Genomic DNA, 18,832 nt, shown 5'->3' on the forward strand with positions numbered 1-18,832 from the left:
AGAGCTTAGTCTGCTCATGCTGTGATGTCATCAGATCAACACACACACGTGGAGGATGATGTCATTCAGACAAACTATGAAACCACTCAGACATTCATGTGGAAATTCCCTCGATCATCAAAACTGTGGAAATAAAAACTCCACGATGAGTTCAGTTCCTCTCCTCTGGTATCAGCAGTGCTGTATTCTTACCCACAATGCATCACTCCTCAGCACTAGAACGGTTCATCTGAATGAACTCAAGTCTTCTGAAGTGTTATGATCAGGTCACATGATGAGCAGAGCAAACGAGGTCAGATCAGACCTATTCACTGATCAGCTCGTGCGTCATGAGGCCATAAGGCTCGCATCCACTAGATCACTGTACGCTGTATCGGTTTCATTTTACACCATTTCCTTATTTTTTACGTTTTAGTGGTTTATCAAATTATAGCACAAGTTTCTCAGGTTCTATTTTTACAAGACAGTCTCACACACTTCTCTTCTGCATTTGCACCAGTGTGTGAATAATGACAGTAGAAGTGATGAGCTTTTCTCTGAGAAGGGTCAGGGTTTGAAGCGTTTAATGTTGAGGTCAAAGGTCAGCCGAAGACACTGTCAAAAATAATACGTGCATAAATCAAAACCATCATTTACTCAGAACACCTGAAATGAGAGCGCAAGTGGGCTTACTCCATTTAGCAAGATTTAGCCTTAAAGGAACACTCCGACTTTTTGGGACTTTAGCTTATTCACAGTATCCCCCAGAGTTAGATAAGTCCATACATACCTTTTTCATTTCTGTGCGTTCTGTAAGTGTTATTTGACGCACCCACCGCTAGCCTAGCTTAGCACAAAGACTGGATGTAAATGGATAATGGTAGCATACTAATCCCAATAAGTGACAAAATAATGCAAACATTTTCCTATTTACATGTTGTGATCTGTATAGTCACAGCGTGTACAAATAACAAGGCTATATGAGACAGAGACCATTTTTAATCGTATTTATACTGGGAACTATATTCTCACTAGGCGTAGGAGCACAGCTAACGTTACTTGGGCGGAGTGATTAGCGCAGCACACGAGACGCCCTGTGGTTAGGAGCAGAGAGTTCGCTCAGAGTTGGAGTAATAGAGTCAGCAATTACTAGATAGTAAATTTATAGTTTACAATCATGGGTGTTCGCTGTATTGTAAAGAGCTGCGACAATAAACAGGGGAGACCAGGTAATACTATGATGTTTCATAGAATTCCAACCAAAAACGCTGACCTGATGAATCGATGGCTGTTCTGGGTATAGATCCAAACACACCTGTAAACAGCATCAATAAGTATTTCGTTTGCTCTGAACATTTTACTATAGACGACTATTTTGTAAAAATGCAAGTTGCCACACGGACCATGAAACGTGTGCTAAAGGATACAGCCATCCCATCGATAATAAAGACAGGACAAATTGGATCACCTGTTGCTGCGGTAAGTGTTCCGTTATGTTTTGAGATGACTAACATTAGCCATACTGTAACAGTGCCATGCTAATGTAATGTAACCTTAGTAGTGACACTATTACATGAATAGAGGCTCCGTGTATCCCCTTTATTGTTATTATCACTGTACTATGAATGATCATTATAACAAAATCGCTTACTTGGTGGACAGCTGACCATTAGGTTCACTCGGCATGGGGCGTTTCTTCCAGTTGATCTTCCGTGGTAGTGACGCAAATATTTTGATTGTCATCACTCATCAAGCCTTGACATTGATGGCAATACCCGGTCCCATTCATTACAACAAAGGCACTCGGTTTCTGTCGGCATAGGTTGGCATGTTCCACATTTACACCACCAGTCCGTGTTCGTTCTGATTCTCACTTCGACATCAATCTGTTCGGCATCTTGTCTTACAGCTTCCAAAGTTTGTAACTCCTCGTCTGTGTATTCTGGCTCAAAACTATATGGTTCTGGATCTTGGTTTGATACACAGTAAAATTCCTCTGACAATTCCTCAAAGTCAGCCATGATCACGAGTCGCGTTCGCTACTAGCTAGTCTGTCACGTTTGTTTTGTTTACGGAACCATCAACAGTCAGGGCGTCTCGTGTGCGGCGCTAATCACTCCGCCCAAGTAGCCACTCCGCCCAAGTAACGTTAGCTGTGCTCCTACGCCTAGTGAGAATATAGTTCCCAGTATTTATACGATTAAAAATGGTCTCTGTCTCATATAGCCTTGTTATTTGTACACGCTGTGACTATACAGATCACAACATGTAAATAGGAAAATGTTTGCATTATTTTGTCACTTATTAGGATTAGTATGCTACCATTATCCATTTACATCCAGTCTTTGTGCTAAGCTAGGCTAGTGGTGGGTGCGTCAAATAACACTTACAGAACGCACAGAAATGAAAAAGGTATGTATGGACTTATCTAACTCTGGGGGATACTGTGAATAAGCTAAAGTCCCAAAAAGTCGGAGTGTTCCTTTAATAATCTTCAGTATTTTCAGGTTATTTATAAGACAATGTGTAGAAAAATGACATAAAAAATCATTTAGTTTAGACTGGAGGTAAAACCAGAACAAAGCAAGTTGGTGTTAGCTAGCTGCTAATTTTATTTAACTGCTGTGTTTTTTGTCGTTTAGCGGAATTAATTTTGCTTAATAAAATAATACTTTAAGCATAATCAATGCGTGTCATGCCCAAAAACTGCTCAGGCGATGCTCAGTGTGTGTGATCGATGTATCTTTCACTCGTGTATTAATGCCTGCGACAGCGCTAACGCCAGATTGCCGCTTCCTGATTTCCTGATACTCGTAAACAAGACTTCGTACAGCAATACTGGAGGAGCTGATATATGAATACAGTGATAGAGTCGTACTCCCACAGGTCGAGGATCAGCTGAGAGTCACTGACGAGAGCCTGACTAACGAGACCCGCCAGAACTGACGCTACGCTTGATTAATTTAAGAATTATGCAACTATGGTTTTGATTTATGCATGTATTATTTTTGACAGTCTCTTTATTCCATACCAGCAGTAGCACTGGACTGTGGGGAGTGTGTGGTGTGTGTGGGACTCACTGGTGTAATGCTGCTGGTGTGTGTGGTGTGTGTGTGGTGTGTGTGGGACTCACTGTTGTAATGCTGCTGGTGTGTGTGGTGTGTGTGTGGTGTGTGTGTGGTGTGTGTGGGACTCACTGTTGTAATGCTGCTGGTGTGTGTGGTGTGTGTGTGGTGTGTGTGTGGTGTGTGTGGGACTCACTGTTGTAATGCTGCTGGTGTGTGTGGTGTGTGTGTGGTGTGTGTGGGACTCATTGGTGTAATGCTGCTGGTGTGTGTGTGGTGTGTGTGGGACTCATTGGTGTAATGCTGCTGGTGTGTGTGGTGTGTGTGTGGTGTGTGTGGGACTCATTGGTGTAATGCTGCTGGTGTGTGTGGTGTGTGTGTGGTGTGTGTGGGACTCACTGGGGCAGCTGAGCGCTTCTTTGGCGGTGATGCTCTTGTTGCAGGCGGAGCAGAGGGTGGTGGCGGACACACTGAGAGAGGTGAACAGGTGACCGTTGCTGAACCGAGACTCGCGCTCCTTCGTCTCCTTCTCCCGCGCCTTCATCCGCTCCTTCTCCTTATTCTGCACACACAACAGCAGATCCTCACATCACTACACAGAACAATAATGACAGAAAACTAGCCTTTCTTTAAATGAAGCAAACAATAATCCTTTAACAGTAAACACATCATTTATTCATGCTGCAATGCATGCTGGGAACCTACAAACTCTGAATATCTTAGCAATATGAATATCAGTTATCAGTTCAGCGCATCGTCAGGCTCTTCTTTACATTGCGTCTTCACCGTTGGCCATAGGCAAGGCATTCATACACTCAACAGATACACCTGAAGGATTCAAATTTAATAATCTTTTTCAAATATGCTTCCTTACATAACATCACGGTAAAGAATATTGTATTTAGTGTTTAAGGGTAAGATAATGATTCTGCTCAGCAAAGTTGCCTTTCCTGTTTTCTCCTCATTGTCTTTAATGGCTCTTTGAGTCCCAGTATCACTCAGACTGATGGGATTAGCACACGAATGATTCACTGAGAATCTCACCTTTTGTTCTGCAAATGGCTTTCGGACCCAAATGGCCCTTGGAGCCTTATGCTGATTGAATTAGGATTGGCCAGACCCTCAGTCTAGGGTGTTACCTTAACCTGTATACTCATTTACATGCTTTGTTTGAATTTGTCTCCACCCCCAAAAGTCCCTCCTCCTAAAAAGCCTATAAGATACCATGTAAAGTTATGTTAGATTAGATCATGTTGGAAGTTTCTACAGCCGCATACAGTGGAGTTCTCAATAAAGAATAACTTCTGTTGAACGCGATCCCAACTGTCTCACTGGTCTCTGCTTCGAACAAAGAAAACTTTACAACACACCTGTGATTGGCCGTTGCGTTCATACACTCAACAGATACGCCTGTGATTGGCCACTGTGTTCATACACTCAACAGATACGCCTGTGATTGGCCGTTGCGTTCATACACTCAACAGATACGCCTGTGATTGGCCGTTGCGTTCATACACTCAACGGACACGCCTGTGATTGGCCGTTGCGCTCATACACTCAACAGACACGCCTGTGATTGGCCGTTGCGCTCATACACTCAACAGATACGCCTGTGATTGGCCGTTGCGCTCATACACTCAACAGATACGCCTGTGATTGGCCGTTGCGCTCATACACTCAACAGATACGCCTGTGATTGGCCGTTGTGTTCATACACTCAACAGATACGCCTGTGATTGGCCGTTGCATTCATACACTCAACAGATACGCCTGTGATTGGCCGTTGCGTTCATACGCTCAACAGATACGCCTGTGATTGGCCGTTGTGTTCATACACTCAACAGACACGCCTGTGATTGGCCGTTGCGTTCATACACTCAACGGACACGCCTGTGATTGGCCGTTGCATTCATACGCTCAACGGACACGCCTGTGATTGGCCGTTGCGTTCATACGCTCAACAGAGACGCCTGTGATTGGCCGTTGCATTCATACACTCAACAGACACGCCTGTGATTGGCCGTTGCGTTCATACACTCAACAGACACGCCTGTGATTGGCCGTTGCATTCATACACTCAACAGATACGCCTGTGATTGCCCGTTGCGTTCATACACTCAACAGACACGCCTGTGATTGGCCGTTGCATTCATACACTCAACAGATACGCCTGTGATTGCCCGTTGCGTTCATACACTCAACAGACACGCCTGTGATTGGCCGTTGCGTTCATACACTCAACAGACACGCCTGTGATTGGCCGTTGCGTTCATACACTCAACAGACACGCCTGTGATTGGCCGTTGCGCTCATACACTCAACAGACACGCCTGTGATTGGCCGTTGCGTTCATACACTCAACAGACACGCCTGTGATTGGCCGTTGCGTTCATACACTCAACAGACACGCCTGTGATTGGCCGTTGCGCTCATACACTCAACAGACACGCCTGTGATTGGCCGTTGCGCTCATACACTCAACAGACACGCCTGTGATTGGCCGTTGCATTCATACACTCAACAGACACGCCTGTGATTGGCCGTTGCATTCATACACTCAACAGACACGCCTGTGATTGGCCGTTGCATTCATACACTCAACAGACACGCCTGTGATTGGCCGTTGCATTCATACACTCAACAGACACGCCTGTGATTGGCCGTTGCATTCATACACTCAACAGATACGCCTGTGATTGGCCGTTGCGCTCATACACACAACAGACACGCCTGTGATTGGCCGTTGCATTCATACACTCAACAGATACGCCTGTGATTGGCCGTTGCATTCATACACTCAACAGATACGCCTGTGATTGGCCGTTGCATTCATACACTCAACAGATACGCCTGTGATTGGCCGTTGCATTCATACACTCAACAGATACGCCTGTGATTGACCGTTGCGCTCATACACACAACAGACACGCCTGTGATTGGCCGTTGCATTCATACACTCAACAGATACGCCTGTGATTGGCCGTTGCATTCATACACTCAACAGATACGCCTGTGATTGGCCGTTGCGCTCATACACTCAACAGACACGCCTGTGATTGGCCGTTGCATTCATACACTCAACAGATACGCCTGTGATTGGCCGTTGCGCTCATACACACAACAGACACGCCTGTGATTGGCCGTTGCGCTCATACACTCAACAGACACGCCTGTGATTGGCCGTTGCGTTCATACACTCAACAGATACGCCTGTGATTGGCCGCTGCATTCATACACTCAACAGATACGCCTGTGATTGGCCGTTGCATTCATACACTCAACAGATACGCCTGTGATTGGCCGTTGCATTCATACACTCAACAGATACGCCTGTGATTGGCCGATGCATTCATACACTCAACAGATACGCCTGTGATTGGCTACAATGCCACAGTTTGTAGAAATCTTCTCTCATTTCTGTTCAAGTGTTAATCATTCATTTACATTTTAAGGTGTGAGTAATTCACTTGCATTCTACATTTGTACTCTCTAAGACATTTATCTGAAAATATATATAAACTTTTTTTATATAAACTATTTACCCAGGCAGAATCTATCAACATTACTGATGTTGCAAATCATCATTCCCATTTGAGATATTTCAGACTTCAGTCAGTGAAGTGCAGGGCCTAGGGCTGCTCGATATATCTGCCACCATATCGGTATCAGACGATGTATGATAGGTTTTTATGTTATCGTTTTCGGCCCAATAAGTAAATTTGGCCGATATATTAAAGCTAAAGCTGATAATGCATTATTTCCTTCAGCTGAGACTCTTCAGATGTTCAACATGATGGTTTTGAATTGCTTGAAATATGATTGGAATCACTTCAAAAAAGGAAAATGAAGTTCAGGTCAACATGTGCAGCTCAAATCTGTCATATCGGCTACAGAACATTATCATGAGAACATCATAATTGAGTGCTTGGGTCATGGATTTTAATGGTGAGACTTTTGTTTTTGTAATCAGGCTCTCAAAAATTATATAAAGATTTGGATTTAGATTTATCGGCCAATATATCGGTTATCGGCTTTCAAATATAAAGAATTATCAGTTATCGGTATCGGCCAAAATGTGTGTATCGGTGCACCCCTAGAAAGCCCTGATGCATGTTCATGATTTCTAAAGTTCCATTCTGGTTTACACATTTCTCAATACTTCCCAGCAAGCAATAGCCGTCATTTCTCCGTCTAGATTAACTACAGACCCGCAGTAGTCCGGCTGTGAGTAACACACTTCTAGCCAAAATAACCTCGAGTTTAGTTACATGTCGTTTTTGCTAAAATAACTTGCGAGCCGTCTGATATTCCCTCATGTGAGCAAAGTCACCGGTGATTACAAGGTGTTTGTTTCATTTCTTTGACATGTTCTATGCGTCTACTCTCGGGCTGTGGTTTAGACGTCTACTAACCCTTCACTGACAGCCCAAACCTTGCCTTGCTTTAGCCTAGACGTCAGGGCCGCGTTTGGACGCTACTAGACGTCTTTCAAACGCAAAATTGCTCGCTGGATAAGGTTGCTCTCTCAAAACTCTTCGTACAGTGATCAGAGCATCAGTCTGTGTGGCTGAACTGAGGACCATTATCATTGCTTTGGCACTAAATGAGATCTGAACCAGGCCCGGGGTGGGTAATCGGGAGAATCGGGAGAATTCCCGGTGGGCCGCTTCACTTTTGGGCCGGTCAAGGAATTTTTCTTTTTCTTTTTTTTCCCCACATTTGTCACGTTAGTTACGTTAGGCTACACACGTTCCTCATTCTGACACCGCAGCGCGCAGCCTCTGCATGGGCTGTACCATGAGAGGGAGTTCTCCCCTCCCCTCCCCTCCCCTCCCCTCCCCTCCCCTCCCCTCCCCTCCCCTCCCATAGAGTTGGTTGGGTCCATAGCCCGTCTTTTCCAAAACGTTTTCTCAGGAAGGCTACCGCGGCACCGCCGGCGCCTACCGATAGCTGGGCCGGCCCTACCGTACCGGTACGCGTCAGGGAGGGTGGATGGGAGGAAGAGGCCAGGAGGGGCTGAAAAAGCCAGGTTGAAGAAAAGAAAGGCATTGGAGGAGGATGCTGCCAAATGTGCCAAGCTTACAGATTTATTTTCAAGAGGACAAACACAAGTGGCAACAGGTAAAGAGAGATAGGCCTAGTAATGATTAGCATTCTGCAACGTAATTATTCGGCTAATACTGTTGTAGCGTTGTCAACCTATTCACAAGCAAAATATAAAATTGAATTAAAATATTAGCCTTTTTGTATCACCCAATACATGGCGATTCATAGACTTTGCAAATATTATGCAATTTAATATTGATAACAAAACTCAAGCTTGATCTGTGTATGCAGTAAAATGATCTCTTAATTTTTTTTTGTAGCTTCTGAGCAGCAGATAAGCCAGTCCCCCGCTGAAAATGAGGAGGCCATGATGACTACAGGGACAGGTAGAGAGGATACCAGAGTAAACTATATGAATTAAAGTTATTTAACCCTCAGGTTGTGTTCAAAACCCTATAACACCTTTTGTGTTCCTGGTCAAAAATGACCGGCCTACAAAAAATAGCTTATAAATCACTTGTTATGCTATATAATCACCCAATATTGGATTCAATCTTCAACAAATTTGTAAATATTACATAAAATATGAAAAAATTGGCACTGTTGATCACACTAGTCTACTTTAATTTAAATTTTTCACCAGGAAATTTGTTTTGAAAAACTTTTATTTTGTACAAAATGGCACATAGTCAAAAAGCAAAAAAAAAAAAGCTTATAAATCTCTCATTATACTATATTATCACCCAATATTGGATTCAATCTTTTTGTCAACTTGTTTTCTTTCAATTAGGACTGGTTTTATATTTGTATTTGCATCTGATTAATTATAGGCCTCATTTATCTGAGAGTAGGTATCACGTTTCTTGATTAAAAAAGCATTATTTGTGAATATTTTTGAATACAAATAAAACTGTAAACATTAGTTCAATATGTCTCTTTGTGGAAGAGTGGGATACATTTCAAATGCTTTCTTTCTTTCTTTCTGCTTTTGTTAATTTATCAACCTATCCTTGTGGAATAGTGGAATATTTTTTGTTAACTTCTCAGCTTAAGTGAATTATTATTTAACCTTTACATTATTTGTTGAACCATGTTATTAATAAAAACTACACAATAGTAAGAGCTGAACTGTTGCTTCATTTATCCAGTTTGGAAAAGTGCTAATTTGGAATTCCACCAAAGAGGGCCGGTCTTGGGCCTGAAACTCCCGGGCTAGTGGCCCCACTCCGGCCCTGATCTGAACTAACAGATCGTGTAATAAACCGATGTGAGCGCAGCCGAATCTGCAACAGTGGCTTCTATTGTCAGAGTTTCCCGGCAAGCGAACAGGTAAGTTGTATTCAGCAAGAGATGCACATTACAGAAGTAAATACAGCAAAGCCTTCAAAGCCACTTGTGTGTCATTGCGTTGGCAACGGTAGGATGTTCACTGATGTTCAGGAAACTGCACTCGATGATACGGGCATCAGAAGCAAGGGCACAACACTCACTGAGATCACAGACAGACCGCATTACATACGCATAGCAACTCTGTTTATAGTCCTGAATAAACATTGGGTCAGGATGAAGCCGTTTTGAGAGGAACTCTGAACAAGTCAGGCAACTCAGGAACCAATGACTGTAAAATACTCAACTATTTTTGAACAGAACCAAACGCAGACAAAGACGAACGTCTGGCTGTAACGTCTGCTACTGTAATAGCCTGACTCTTATGTTGCCTTGTGGCTTTACTTCAGAGAGTCGAGGAGATTGAAGGCCGGCAAACACACATATTCTTCTCTGTGGATCAGGCTGGTTTCAACCTGGTCCAAACCCGGCGAAGAGGAGGATTCCTCTCATTCCTGCATGATCTCTGTGGGACGCTTGGGGAGGAGAGGGATGCAGTGAGGAGGAATAAGCCGACGGTTATTACTGTATGGGACAGTGTGGCATGAGTTCAGTCACGAGGGGTTTGCAGCCCATCCCAGCCGCTCTACTCTCCGTTCCTCAACCCCACAGAGGATCAGAGGAAGTGTTTCCCTCACGGAGGAGGAGCTGGCCACCATCCACACGATCAAACGCCAGGACATCCCAGACAGCATCACAGTGTCGGCCCAGATCCGGCCCACATCCGGCACGTGTGGATTCAGTGTCGGCCCGGTGATGCTGTCTGGGATATCAGCAGAAGATCCGGCGTGCCGAAGCCTCTGTGCTCGGTGTACTGCCCTGGATGATGGCGTTCCTACTGTATCTGCATCGGTGGATTCATTGAAGCTTATGCATCATATCTGATTCATTCCAGTAACACACACTGCAGGATTAAACAGCAGAGATGCACTCGTTTAGCAGAAGGAAACACTGCTGGCTTGATCTGAGGCATGAATGAACTGGTAGATTAAGTGCATTCTGAGTGTGAAATGACCAGCCGTGAAGCTGCAAGTGTGTGTTCTGAGAACTGTGTGAAGAGTTTTGAAAAATGACCAAAGTATTACATATTAAAAAACTGTTTCACTGTTTTTCTGAAAATATGAAGCCTGCTCATATTAAACTAACAAAAATGTGATGAATAAAGTGTTTGAAATAAAAAATGGTCAACTTTACATTATTATTATTTTTTATTTAAAGTAATTTGTTTGATTATCTTCTTTCTCTCTTCAGCCTGAAACTCAACACGAAACCGTTCAGAAATACAGAAGTGTGTTCATGTACATCGGGGTGGGGTTGTGTTTTTAGTTATGAAAATGCAAGCTTTGCTCTTTATGACTGGCTTTGGATGAGAGACTCTTACAGTTAGTACAGTAAATCTGCATCTCAATGTTAAGTCTGATCAGATATTATTGCAATTTAAATACATCATAGTGAACTTGAAACTCTTGAAATAAATTATGATTTTATGAATCTAAAACCATTAAAACGCTTGAAGTTTTGAATCTTCAGAGAGCTTTCAAAAATCATGTTTTCATGACTTAATGTGACATGAGCGAACCGTGCGTGGAAGATGTGTGTGTTCTCTGTGCGTCTGACAGCGCTCAGTCCTCGTTCAGATCGTTTCATTCACACACACTCATCTTTTCCTCTTCCTCCACCCTGAGATGAGGCTTTCTGCTCAAATGATCTCCATATTACTCTCCTGTGTGAGACGCGAGGGCGACGGAGACGCTGGACAGTGACTGATGAGATATTGCGCTAATACAATCATGCAGAAACGCGTGAGAACTTTATGATTATGTCTGTTCTCTTGTTATCATCTCAGTCAGATTTAATCATGTTACACACACGTGATGTGTTAAGATATTTTACCTAAAATATATGTGTAAATATATGTGATATGTGTTAAGATATCACATATCCCGTACTAATACAAACTATCCCACACAAACCCCGTCAGAGTTAAAGATCAACATATCAGAAGAGCACAACACACCCCGTTGTTCGTTAGTGGAGTCAGTGCCAGTTAGAGGCGGAGATCTGAACAGGAACAGGAAGTACACACACGCTACTTCCTCTTCTGTGGAAGAGTCTGAGGTTAAAGTCGCATGAAAGGGAAGTTACACTCGTCTTTTCATATCGAGTGACAGGAAGAAGAGCAAATGTGGGCGGGGCTTGATTGAGTCCGTGGGAAATTGATTGGATGGTTGTGGTTTGCTATTGGCTGATCTCATGTGAGTGACAGGTTAAAGCCCCGCCCTCGTCATCAGAGAAGAGATGCTGCAAGAGGAAGTTCTTCTGATTCAACATTATTAACACAATGATGATGTGCACCGATGAATCATTTATAATAAACACTGCGATATTCCATAAAATATTAAGAATTGTCCATTTTGATTTCATGGTGACTTTAAACATCAGGTTCAGGTTCATTTAAATATGAATTAGCTCATGATGACTGACATACTGGAGATGCTTTTTCTGTGTGCTGTGGGCTGACTATTTTTACACTGTCTTTCAGAAAGAGTTGTGAACACGCCTTCCGCCCGCATGTGTGTGTGTGTGTGTGTGTGTGTGTGTGTGTGTGTTTCGGTTATGGTCTGTGTGTTTGGTTTCCTCCACTGAGGTTATAGAGACAGCAGGAGTGTGTGAATATGGCTGATACACTCACGCTCAATCCTAACACTCGTTGTTACTCCTTTAGAAAGTATAATGCATGACAAACAACCAATTTCAGGCGTAACAAGGAATCTGCCAATATTATAATGCATTTTAACTTTGGTTACAACTACTTGTGAAAAGATATAATGCATTATAACGTACTTTATGAATACCTCTATCCTGCATTATCCATCAAGGCTTTAAGTGAAGTGATACTATCAGGAGAGTGTGTACTGTTGATATCTGTGTTCTCCAAGTGTGTGTATTAGTGGGTTTTTGAACACACTGCAGGGCTGCCAACTCTCACGCATTGAGCGTGAGACTCACGCAATTGACACTTTTCACACGCTCTCACGCCACACATCCATTTTCTCACGCACAGAAAAATTGTGGAGCAAAGAGGTACTTTTAATATTAAACTAATTCTCAGCTCTTAGATTCCATCAATTTTATTACGAAATTCAGACAAAAATACATTTAGCGCTTGTAAATGTGACGTGACAGATCGCTGAGCGCCTCAGTTCAAGTGCACGTGAACCGATCATCTGTTACTTTTTTATTTAAAGATGCAGTACAACTTACCAAAAGTATACATAATATCGACCAATTAGTGTTTTTCAACCACGGAAAGAGGTCAATATAACAGCAGGAGAACAATTATGTCACATAACGTTACATTTACCTCAAGAAAGCCATTTAATGACCATAGCATGTTAATTAAATAGAAAAAATAGCTAGAGAGGAGATTTTGCTGAGCACTATATTACATTTTTATTATATTTTTACTTTTGTCATTAAATAATTGTTATTATAACAAAAACTGCATTATATTTCATTTAATTTGTTATTTTTAACCTTTAATAATACCAGCAGATTGGGCCCTCTATGTTTACAGCATTAGGTGAGATCATTTTTTTAAATAAAATTTAAAATAAACATGTATCCAAATTAGTCAATATTGAATCAAAATCGGAATCAAATCACAAGAATGGAATTGAAATCTTGAAATTTTTGTCAAGCAATAATAAAAACTGTATACCAGTCATTGTACAATGTAAACATTGTAACATGTTGTCACTAAACATGCCCCCCCCCCCAAAAAAAAATCTCACTCCAAGCTAAACTCACAAGTTGGCAGCCCTGACACTGTGTTTAGATATAATGTGGTTTTATGGCTGTGTTACTTGAGAAGGTCGCTGTTGTTCAGTGAAGCGCTGAGAGAAGAGAACAGAGGCTGGTGTGTGCTCAGGCTTCAGTTATCAGCACATCTGATGCTGCTCTTCACACGGGGAACCGGTCCAGCCGGTTCACATTAATCGCTTATAAAGTAATGGCCTGTAGAAACTCTCCTGTGAAGATCAACACTCGTGTGCTGTCAGGATCAGCCTCTGTGCCGGATGGAGACACTGGGGACTTGTGTCGTTTACAGTGAGTGTAGACGTGTAAGATGTTGTGCGCTGAGTAAAATGTGCAAAATCTAAATATATCGTAGTCCATCCTAGAGGAGAAACTACCGTTACTTGTGTAACCGCAGACCAGAGCTACTGGAAAAGATCACGGAAACATCTATTTCTTTATCCTAAAATAAATACTAGATAAATAGTTCAATAGTTGCATGTTATTATCTGCATTTATCATTGTTTTTTCATTGTTTCACCATATCGGTATCAGCCGATATATGATCGTTTTTAATGTTATCGGTCTGATGAGAAAATCTGCCCGATATATTAAAGCCGATTAATAATGTATTATTTCCTCCAGCTGAGACTCTTCAGATGTTCAACATGATGGGTTTGAAATGTGCAGCTCAAGTCTGTCATATCGGCTACATATTATGAACATTATAATTGTGTGTTTGGGTCATGGGTTTTAATGGCGAACTTTTGTTTTTGCAATCAGGCTCTCAAAAAAGATTTTCCAGCCAATATATCGATTATCGGCTTTCAAATATAAAAAATTATCGGTTATCGGTTTTGGCCAAATTTGTCATCTTCCTATTAAAACTCCCCAGCGCTCCTGAACCGGTGAACTGTTGTCCTGCATCACGTGTGTGTGTGTGTGTGTCTACTTGTGTGTGTGTGGATCAGAGCTGGTCTGGCTGGTTGTTCAGTGTGTCTCCTCATGCTGTGTGTGTGTGTGTGTGTGTCAGGTGAGATCTTTCTCTCAGTTCACTCGCTGTCTTTGTTCTCTTCACTCAGTCTGTCCCTTTGTGTCTCAGATCTCAGATCTCTGTCCTCCTCCCTGGCCTCTATGAAACATTATCCATAATCACACAGCTTTTCATTTCACATGCGGGTTTATGTTTACTGACTGCCTTAGAAGCTTTTACGAATGACATATTTATTAAAATCAACTGAACCCATCTGCAGGACCGGCACAAACTCAACACAATCCCTCGTGTTCGACTGCGCCTCGTGTGTGTGTGTGTGTGTGTGTGTGTGTGAAAGTGGCTGTTCACAGGTAAACTCACTCAGAACAGCGATATGAGAGGTCAGACGAGTCTGCTGTTCTCCCTCCTATAACATGACCTCAGTCTAACACAATGCTTAATCATAAAACAGATATAACATTACGATGTCCAGCAATCGATTTAAATAGTACATTGATTGGGTTTAAGTGATCGTTCAATGAGGCCTATTATATGTTGATCCGACTAGTTTAAGCGTGTATTTTAGTGGTCCAGGGGTAGAACTTTTGCCAAGCGTGTCCTCAGAGGTTCTGGGTTCTAATCCGCACTCATAGTTTGTTTTTGTTTTTGTTTTTTCATCAAAACCGATTATGTTTTTCAGTGGTTGTATATCAGGCAGGGACACTTTTTTTGTGCTTTTTGTTTTCTAATTTAACCGGAACCAATAGAGAGTCTCTCCACAACGGATTGAAGCGTCCGAGTGAAGGCTGTGCGCGAGCCAGAAACAATCATCCGTATCCGCGCCACTGATCGCAGCGGCAACGAGCACTTTGATCAGTTGATTTCAAAAACAACACATTTCAGCACCAGATCGCCTTTTATTTGACAAACGAATGAAATGAAGCTCTGCTGGTTAACTGGAGATGTTTTGTTTATTTGTATTGGTACATTCGTGCCGCGAGATGTTTCAAAAGTGGTGGGGACAATATCGACCTTAGCAAATAGTGGTGGGGACATGTCCCACCGTCCCACCCGCAAATTACGCCTATGGTTAAACGTGATTGAAAACAATTCTGATCATAATATCGACTTCCCTAATGGTTTTGCTGCTACTAGGGATGCACAAATATGAACATATACCGATAATTATTTATATTTGAAAGCCTATTAACCGATATATTGGCTGATCGATCTAAATTCTGATTTTTATATATTTTTTGAGAGCCTGATTGCAAAAACAAAAGTCTCGCCATTAAAACCCATGACCCAAACACACAGTTATGATGTTCTCATGATAATGATCTGTAGCCGATATCACAGATGTTGCATTTACTGTATTTTCCTCTTATGAAGTGATTCCAGCAAGCAGTTCATAACCATCATGATGAACATCTGAAGAGTCTCAGCTGGAGGAAATAACACATTATTAATCAGCTTTAATATATCGGACAGATCTTTTCATCGGGCTGATAACGATAACATTAAAAACGATCATATATCGGCTGATACCGATATGGTGGCCGATATATCGTGCATCCTAGCAGCTCAATCACTATTTAAATAGTTATGATAATCATATTACAGCAGCAATCTTCCGCTGACTGGGACTCAGTCCGGGAGTTTATCTTCAGGCACACGTACTGTAACACTAATAATCGACTCTAATGCTGTGTTTTCCAGTAAGAAATAAAAGCTGCTGTCGCTAATATAGATCTGACCGATGAAGTGCAGTGTGAACGGGCGTTTCGAGACTCACACCTGTCAGTAAATGTGCGTCAATCCCAGAAATGTACAGTGTGAGCTTCCCTAAAGCACTGCTCAGAGAACGAGTGAAGACTTTAACTTCACTATAAAAGCCCAGTATGACAGCTCTCTCCATCACTGCACATCATCATCATGATCTACGGCCGTTATATCACAGCAGAGCCACCAGCGCTCGACGCTGTACAGTGAGCACACAGAGTAATTACAGTAATTAATGAAGAATGAGACTGACAGGAGCCCTTTCACAGTGTACATTACCAGCAAATCCTCATCACAGGTCATGTGTGAACAGCACACTTGTGTATTTATGGGGAAATTATTTTACACTGATTTACAGGGTTTACTGTGGGTCTGATCACTGATGACATCTACTGTGGCTTTAGAATGGAGGATCATATGTGAGGGACCGCGATCTGATGATCTGATGATCTGAGGACTGATGATCTGATGATCTGAGGACTGATGATCTGATGATCTGAGGACTGATGATCTGATGATCTGAGGACTGAACCCCAGGTCCAGAAGCGTATCTGACTGGATGGAGAAGCTGAAGAGCAGAATGATGTCCTCTGAGTAAATCATAAACGCATGACTCTTCCTAACTCTGTCATCACTCACTCTCCCTCAGACCCGTTAGACTCTCCTTCGTCTGAGGAACTCAAGTGAAGATATTTTAATGACATCTGAGAGATTTCTGTCCCTCCACTGAAACTCTGACGCTTCAGACGTTCATGAAGAGATGATAAAATAAACCGATAAGAGTCGAGCCGTTTAAGACGCTCACATGCACGTCTGCTTCAAATGACACCCCGTCAGGAAAAAATAATAATAATAACTGGGGAATGGGATACGGGTCAGCTGTCCACACATACACCTGATTTAAAACCAGTAACTCAGATTGGATGTGACAAAATGCAAGTCCGAATTCTCTTTTCTCTTCTTTCTTTTTGATGAGACAAGAATGATCCATGATTTCATGAGCAAATCAAGCCTGGCAATACACAGCACGTCAGCTTCTCCATCCTCCAGCGTTTACTGCCGCAATCCATTAGCCCTCGTTCACTTCTTCCCATGATGCCCTTGAAGGGAATTCTGCTTTACCTTTGTGTTTAACACAGATAAACTCCCAGTGCTGAGCTAAACCAGTTCTGCTCCCAGCTCAACTCCCAGTGCCGAGCCTCATGCTCTGAGCCAAACCAGTTCTGCTCCCAGTGCCGAGCCTCATGCTCTGAGCCAAACCAGTTCTGCTCCCAGTGCCGAGCCTCATGATCTGAGCTAAACCAGTTCTGCTCCCAGCTCAACTCCCAGTGCCGAGCCTCATGATCTGAGCTAAACCAGTTCTGCTCCCAGTGCCGAGCCTCATGCTCTGAGCCAAACCAGTTCTTCCTCATGATCTCAGTCAGAAACTCACTGCAGCTTCACGAGGGACACCGGCGCAGTTCCTCAAACACAGGAGGTCAGGAGGACTCTTCTCGCCGAACGCAAGTGTTGTGTGGGGTTCACACAGATCTCTCAGCGCGCGCGACATGACAGACGCGTCGCGGCACAGGCGCTGGAAAACGGGAACTAATTGCATCACTTCGCTAAAAAATGGCTAAATAGGCAGAAAAAAATGTGAATATCAGATTCACAGGCAAATGCGTGACATGCAGACCTTCCACAGCACACACACACACACACACGAGAACAAAGACACGGTGATAGTGTGTGTATGAGGACAAAGAGAGATGCGCTGAAGATAATCTATAACGCGTGGCCGCGTTCATCAAACTCGTTACATGTAACTTCAGCGCTTTGTGAATGTGTGTGTGTGTGTGTGTGTGTGTGTGTGTGTGTGATGCCGTGTAACATCATGCTGCAGTGTCTCTTTGTATGTCCCTCCCCCATTGATTCCCTTCAGTGCGAGACAACGTGTCCTTACAGACGCACAATGGACTCGAGCTCGGCGTAATACACTCTTCCTCTAACTCTCACACACACTACACACACATCTATATGAGCTCATCAATACAGGAATATGTATATCTATAAGTTAATTTGATCCAGCAGAGCAGCAGGAACACCACTGGCCGGAGCCGTCCAGAAATAATTTATTAAATAATGTCACTGTTTTAACAATAATGCTTATGCATTCTTTAAAAAGAACAAACACAGCTGTTTAATTCAAACATAAGACAGCGTTATAGCTCATTTATAACTCACCTTGGTATTAGTGTCTTTCATTCTCTCCTGGCGAGCTTTCGGTAACGGGTCCGAGGCACGGGACATTGCGGAAAAATGAAAACTTCACCCTGAGCCGGACGATATAAAATCCAGATGTTTGAATCTAATCCAGAGAATAAGCATCCAGTGATGAAGAAATATTATCAAACATATGCATGAACGTTATAGCTCCATTTAGTCTCACGTGAACTGCGTTTAATAAGACGCACTAGGGTTTTTTTCTCTCTTTTTCTTCTTCCACAGGAAACTCCACAGCCTTCATGAGTACGGCCCTAATCAGACTTTCAACCAATAGCAGTCGTGTATTTCTCTGACTGACAGGCGCTTGACCAATCAGAGTTGCCAACCGACTCCGCCCATCATAGTTACAGTAGGCTACGGACTACAGACTACAGCAGGACGCGCCACATGGTGTGTGTGTGTGTGTCTGAGAGAGAGATAGTGTGTGTGTGTGTGTGTGTGTGTGTGTCTAAGAGAGAGATAGAGTGTGTGTGTGTGTGTGTGTGTGTGTGTGTGTGTGTGTGTGTGTGTGTGTGTGTGTGTGTGTGTGTGTGTGTGT

At 42.8% G+C, this 18,832-nt stretch overlaps 1 protein-coding gene across 1 annotated transcript in view; it reads right to left on the bottom strand.

Moving 5' to 3' along the window:
• The window catches only part of arhgef2b (rho/rac guanine nucleotide exchange factor (GEF) 2b), a 60,226-nt gene extending 41,700 nt beyond the window's left edge, over positions 1-18,526 (bottom strand). Inside the window, exons 1-2 of the mRNA XM_084089235.1 lie at positions 18,253-18,526; positions 3,444-3,606 (exon numbers count right to left, since the gene is read on the bottom strand). Coding sequence (XP_083945361.1) covers positions 3,444-3,606; positions 18,253-18,318 — 229 coding nt within the window. The 5' untranslated portion in view covers positions 18,319-18,526. The remainder of the gene's footprint in view (positions 1-3,443; positions 3,607-18,252) is intronic.
• Between the last annotated feature and the right edge of the window lie 306 nt (positions 18,527-18,832).

The sequence above is a fragment of the Abramis brama genome (genome assembly GCF_963993115.1).
Source record: "Abramis brama genome assembly, chromosome: 17".
NCBI classification, from domain to species: domain Eukaryota; kingdom Metazoa; phylum Chordata; class Actinopteri; order Cypriniformes; family Leuciscidae; genus Abramis; species Abramis brama.